At 45.4% G+C, this 6,000-nt stretch overlaps 1 protein-coding gene across 1 annotated transcript in view; it reads left to right on the forward strand.

Moving 5' to 3' along the window:
• Nucleotides 1-5,057, forward strand: part of LOC100756615 (breast carcinoma-amplified sequence 1 homolog) — a 72,059-nt gene extending 67,002 nt beyond the window's left edge. Inside the window, exons 11-12 of the mRNA XM_035446580.1 lie at nt 1,205-1,468; nt 4,983-5,057. Of these exons, the coding sequence (XP_035302471.1) occupies nt 1,205-1,468; nt 4,983-5,057 (339 nt within the window). The remainder of the gene's footprint in view (nt 1-1,204; nt 1,469-4,982) is intronic.
• Nucleotides 5,058-6,000: the final 943 nt, after the last annotated feature.

The raw sequence follows: 6,000 nt of genomic DNA on the forward strand, positions 1-6,000 counted from the left end.
GAGGCAGAGGCAGAAGGATGACAAGTTTGAGGCCCCTACTGGCCATGTAAAGACATGATGTCTCCCAGCTAGGATTTGAGCAGCCACTCGCCCATGGGACGGTGCATGTGACATTGAGTTTGTCAGATTTCTCCTGCTGCTCCCATTTACCACCCCTGCACCAAAGCCAGAGTCACTGAGACCCACATCTGTCTGAGAGAGCTCACCTGGGCCTCTGTTTGCTTACCCCTGGGGAGCCAAGAGTCCTCTGGGGTTTTTTGGTCTCCCTCCTTTCTGCCTTTATACCATCTGTACTGGTAGCCAATTGAGGTCAAAAATAAGATAAGATTTCACCTTCCTGCCAGATTTTGACTTTGGGTTTTTTTGTTTGTTTTAGTGTGGAAGTTTGTTTGTTTGTTTTTCTGTGTAGCTACAGTTTTCTCAGAACCTTCTAGGACTGGGATTTTTACAGCCTCTGCATTGTAGGCATGTAGGGTGCCTCATTTTGGTATTGAAAGATGCTGATTCAAAACTAAAAATAACCATCAGGGTTTTTAAAAAAAAAAAAAAAAAACAAACTACCATTTCATGAAATAAAAGGTCCGTTTCACATAAAAATATAAGGCATATGTAATTATGAATTTCAAAATGAGCAACCTCAAGAAATAAGTCACTTGGACTAATTATAGGGCACCCTCTCAACACTGGGCTTCAGGAATGGCTGGATTCAAGGTCACAGATGCTGGCATCCATACTGATTTCTTCCGAATGTTCTCGCCTCTGCTTTTTCCCGTGTTGGCTTCCTATCCAGGCTTTTTTTTTTTTTCCTCTTGAAACGAACTCTTGAAGATCCAGGCCTATATTTTCATACCTTCAAACTCAGTGGAGTAAATCTAGACCTCTTGATTATTCTAGTAAAGCTCTAATATCAGATCAGCTTCTGTCTTCAGCTCTCCTGAACCAATCAGAGCCATACGTACCCCGTCACAAACACGGCTGTGACTGGCCAGGCCTGGACCACATGCTCTTATCCAGGCGTAGAATTAGTTTGCCTGGATTTCGTGGGGTAGCTGTTGTTAAATAAATGCCCCCTGCTATGCATGACCTTAAGTTATTTTTCCCCACATTACCCAAACTCATTTCCGACATTTAACATATTTACCCCTCTGCTATTTAGAATAATCTTTCAGACACTAAATACGGGCTCTGTTTGAAATTACTGTAGACATCGAACTCCGCGGAGAAGACGCCTTCGCCCCCAGAGCCAGAGCCCGTGGGAACAGCCCAGAAAAGCAAGGAGAACTCCTCCAAGGACAAGAAGTCGGTGGCCGAGACCAACAAGCAGAAGAGCAGCAAACAGGAAGCCCGAGAGCCTATGCCGTGCGTGCAACAGCCCACGGTGGAGGCAAACTCACTGCAGAACGGGGACAAGACCCCAAAGAGGTCAGAGAAGCGGCGACAGCCCCTTGGGGGCTTCCTGAAGGGGCTGGTAAGTGCATGCGGTCTTCTTTCTTGGTCCTTAGCTGAGGGATGAGGTATTAATCTCCAAAGTGGGGGCTGGCTGTAAAGCTGGCAAATAAATAAATAAATAAATAAATAAATAGATTCTTGTGCACCTACTGGGTGCCAGGCACTGTACTAGGCAGACAAGCTTGAGGTTGGGGCAGGAAAGATGAGGATGCTGGATGGTGGGGACGACCCGGGAGAGTGAGGTCAAAAGTCTGTGTTCCCAAGCCACTCCACCAGTTTGTCTGCAGTCCTGCTCTGGCTGCCTCCTAGCTGTGTGCGCTTGGCTGAGTCATTCAACCCCTCGGTGCCTCAGTTTCCTCCATTGTAACATTTAGGTCATGGTAACAGCCACAGTTCTATCTTTGGTTTACTTTCTATTGCTGTGATAAATACCATGACCAAAAGCAACTTGGGGAGGTTTATTTCAGCTTACAGTTTACAGTTCATCGTTGAGGGAGATCAGGGCGGGAACCTGGAGGCAGGAACTGAAGCAGAGACCATGGGGGAGTGAATGCTACTTCCTGGCTTGCTCTCCGTGGCTGGCTCAGCCTGCTTTCTTATACAACCTAGGATCACCTGCTCAGGGTTTGGCCCTGCCCACAATGAGCTGAGTCCTCCCACAGCAGTCGCCAATCAAGAAATGCCCCCATAGACTTGCCCACTGCCCAAACTGAGGGAGCAGTTCCTTAACTGACATTCCCTCTCCCCAAAGTCGGTGGATTTAATTTGGAGTATTTGAGGAAGGGACGGTTCAAGGATCAGGCACAGCTCTGAACCAGAGGGGTATCCTAGAGCCCAGCTCAGCCCCACCAGCCACCAGCTTACAGGCTGGACAAAGTCATCACCGATGGGCTACAAGAAGCATCTGAGTGGTGGAACACAACCATTTACCTGATGTAGGCATGGTATGATATGTTGCTTGCTTGTGGTTGGCCGAAGGTAGACAGTTTGTGATTGGCAGGAAGCCCAGCTCTTTGCTACAGAGAATACACTCTTCTGTTAGGTTTTGGTGTGTTTAGCCACTGGGTCACACTGCACTCTGTGACATAAGAACTTAAAGAGCCAGACTCCGGCTGATGGCCCCCTCGTCTTTTATCTGCCAGGGATAGAAATTCTTGGTTGGGTCACTTCTTTACCGAAGATGACACTGACACTGCTGGTAGCAGAATTCGTTTTTGTGACTGCAGTTTTAGAGTGGCCAAGATACCCAGATTTGTTCCAACCACCCCATGAAATTATCAGAGTTGGAATCCCCAAGACCCACGTAAATGCTGAGAGGGTGTGGCTACAACCGTGTAATCCCAGTACTTAAAGGAGGCAGAGACTGGATCTCTAGAGGAAGATGGCTGTCTAGACTAAATTGGTGAAATTGGTGTGCTCTTGGTCCACGTGAGAGACCCTGCCTTGGTACATAATGTAGAGAGCAATTGGGGAAATACCAGGCATCCACCTGTGGCCTTGACATGACCCTCACATGTGCAGCATACACATGTGAGCATGTGTCCATACACACACACACACACACACACACACACACACACACACACTTAGAAACTATACTGTGTAATATCTCCTACACTTTGTGGCAGATAGTGTGCATATATTATGTAACATACACTGTCCTATGTTGTGTATAGTGATCACACTATTCCCTTTATATAACATACTATACTATAGTACTAAACTGTGTTCTATACACCTTTATGTGCTATGTTCACAATCCTGTAACATAAAGTTCAGGATTTATGTTAAGTTCTACTTTATACTGAAGAAAGAGCCAGCAGTAACTGCCTTCAATCCATGTAACATGTATAAATCTTGACTCACGTATGACAGGAAAGAAACTGCGTTCAAAGGGATTCTATTGCTCCGTGGTATGAAATAATGGTGCAAGGCTATAATCCTAACTCTCAGGAAGATTGCTGTGAGACCAGGAGTGAGTTCTAGGACAGCCTGGGCCACCCAGTGAGATGCTACTTGGAAAATAGAACAAAAAAGAAGAATCCTAGAAAAAGAAATACTGTAGGATGTAGAAAGTTCAGATGCCATGAGGGTCTTAAGTGGGTCTATTAGTTGGGAGATGGGCAGAGACAAGGGAGGTGTGTATTTTGATTTCGACGGTGCTAATATGCCCATTTGTATTGGTCTGAGCTCATAGAACTGTATGCAGGACGGGCTAGTTTGAGTGTGTCTGAGTTACACTTGACAGACAGTACAGTAGTACAGTTGTAACAGCACCTGCAGGCATCCACCTGCCACACCGGGACAGTGGTGAGGTGCTCCCTCCACGCGCCAGGCACTTGCATGGCCTTGAAGATGCAGCAGACAGAATCCACAGAGGAGGAAGATGGCCAGATAAAAGACAGTAAGATCACTTCAGATAGTGATGTAGCTGGAAGTTTCTCTCCTGCCCGTCAGTTCCTGAATAACCACTCTTAGGCTTCATATTAATTATAATTGTTTGGCCAATGACTCAGGCATATTAGTAACTAGCTCTCACATTTAAATTAACCCATTTCTATTAATCTGTGTATCACCACATGGCAGTGGCTTACCAGTAATGCTCTGGAATTTTACTCCTCTGGTGGCTACATGATATCTCCCTGACGCCTTCTTTCTCTCCGTATCTCCATCTGGATTTTCTGACTAGCTATATTCTGCCCTGCCATAGGCCAAAGCAGCTTTATTCGTCAACCAATGGAAGCAACACATATTCACAGCCTACAGAAGGACATCCCACATCAAGTGATGAGGAGTAAATGGGAGCACCATTGTGTGAGACAGTGAACGAATGAGTTGCTTGATAGTGACAAAAGATAAGGCGTCTAGGATGAGCCAGAATAGGGAGTCCCCACTGTTATTCTTTTGTTTAAAAAGAAGAAAAGAGAAATGCTGAGACATGAGACATGTTGACTATAAGTTTATTATAAGGCCCGGCAGAGTAGGGAGACTAAAGAGGAACAGGGGTAAATGGATGACCGCCATGGCCGGTCGCCATAGAGAGGCAGAGAGTGAGCATATGTGAGAGAGAGAGAGTAGAGAGGAAGCAGAGAAGAAGCAGAGAGAGTAAATGGGCAGGGATCTGTCTTTTTAAAGGGGTCCTCTGCACCTGCGTGCAGACTCAGTTCCCATGGAACCCTGGGCTGACCAGGGTACTGCCTGTCCCACCAGGTAACAGGGGCAGGCCAGCATAATGCCTGAACCTTTCACCCACCCCAGGACTGCCCTAAGTGTGTCACGGTATGAGCCCATTTTATCTCCAGAACAACCCTCTGAGATGTCTGAACACTCTCATCTAAAAGGCAAAGAAATGAAATCATAATATATCTAAGATTTCACAAAACCAGAAAGCAATGCCACTAGGTGTCTAAGCTGGACATCTACCCACAAATAGGGCATATTTAGTTAGCATATTACCTGCCTCAGAATAAGTATATTGTAAGCACGCCTTGCTGCTGTTGGTTTTATAGGGACCACTTTATGTTTTTCTCCAGGGACCAAAACGGATGTTGGATGCTCAAGTGCAAACGGACCCCGTATCCATCGGACCAGTTGGAAAATCCAAGTAAACAAATCACTCAGCTCCCACCCAGACTCACCCTGTGTGTATATTTGTTTTTCTCCTGGCCAGCCAATGAAATTCTGCCTACAACTTCAACCTGAAATGTTGTAGATTGAGGTGTATTATTTACGTCTCTGGTCTGGTCTTTCCTGGCAATATAACTGTAAAAATGGGTTAGCAGCTTAACTGGTTAATCCAGGGAGGCTGGTAAGAGCCAGGAGTGGCATGGGGAGGTAGACAAAGGCATCTGTGTTAAGTTATGAAAAGATGGCAATAGCCAGTAAGTTGCAGAGGAAAAATGCAAACATGAGAAAAAGAATATTCTGCTTTGTAGCAAATGTCGATTCATCCCCCTAAGCCTGAGCGGGTAAGGGAAGGCCCACTTGTTTTAGTTCATGCTTGGGGGAAGGAGGACTCTGGGCAGGCTGGGCATCTGTCAACTTTCTGCAATGGAATTGTGGGGTATAAAGAGGAATGGGTAAGAGTTGGTTTTCAAATAGGGTCCTTGAAAGTTATCCATGAAGGGTAGTGATGGACTGGAGAGGGATTGCAATGATTTGGGGAAACAATTATTTCTGAGGTATAGGGACAAGGGCATTGATTACCACCCGAAAAAGAAAAACCAAGTAAAATGAAATTAAGTTGCAGGTTTATTTTGCAACACAAGGGGGCGCCAAGCCCTCCACTTTTCCCTTTGCATCCTAACAAAGTACCCCTAACAAAGATTTGTCTCTGCAGTATTTCGTTATTAATGTTTCTCAGATGGCTGAGGGGCTTGCTTCATCTGTTCCGTCTGACGCTTATCTCACGCCTGTCTGTAATTTTCTAATGTGTTCAGGATGCTCTCTGATAAGATAAAAAAAAAAATCCTTCCCCTAACCTGGTTAATAAAATTTTACAGGAGATTATTCAAATACTTGAGGTGGTTTTTTTTTTTAATTCTTGTATAG

This window comes from Cricetulus griseus, chromosome 6 (genome assembly GCF_003668045.3).
Source record: "Cricetulus griseus strain 17A/GY chromosome 6, alternate assembly CriGri-PICRH-1.0, whole genome shotgun sequence".
NCBI classification, from domain to species: Eukaryota; Metazoa; Chordata; class Mammalia; order Rodentia; family Cricetidae; genus Cricetulus; species Cricetulus griseus.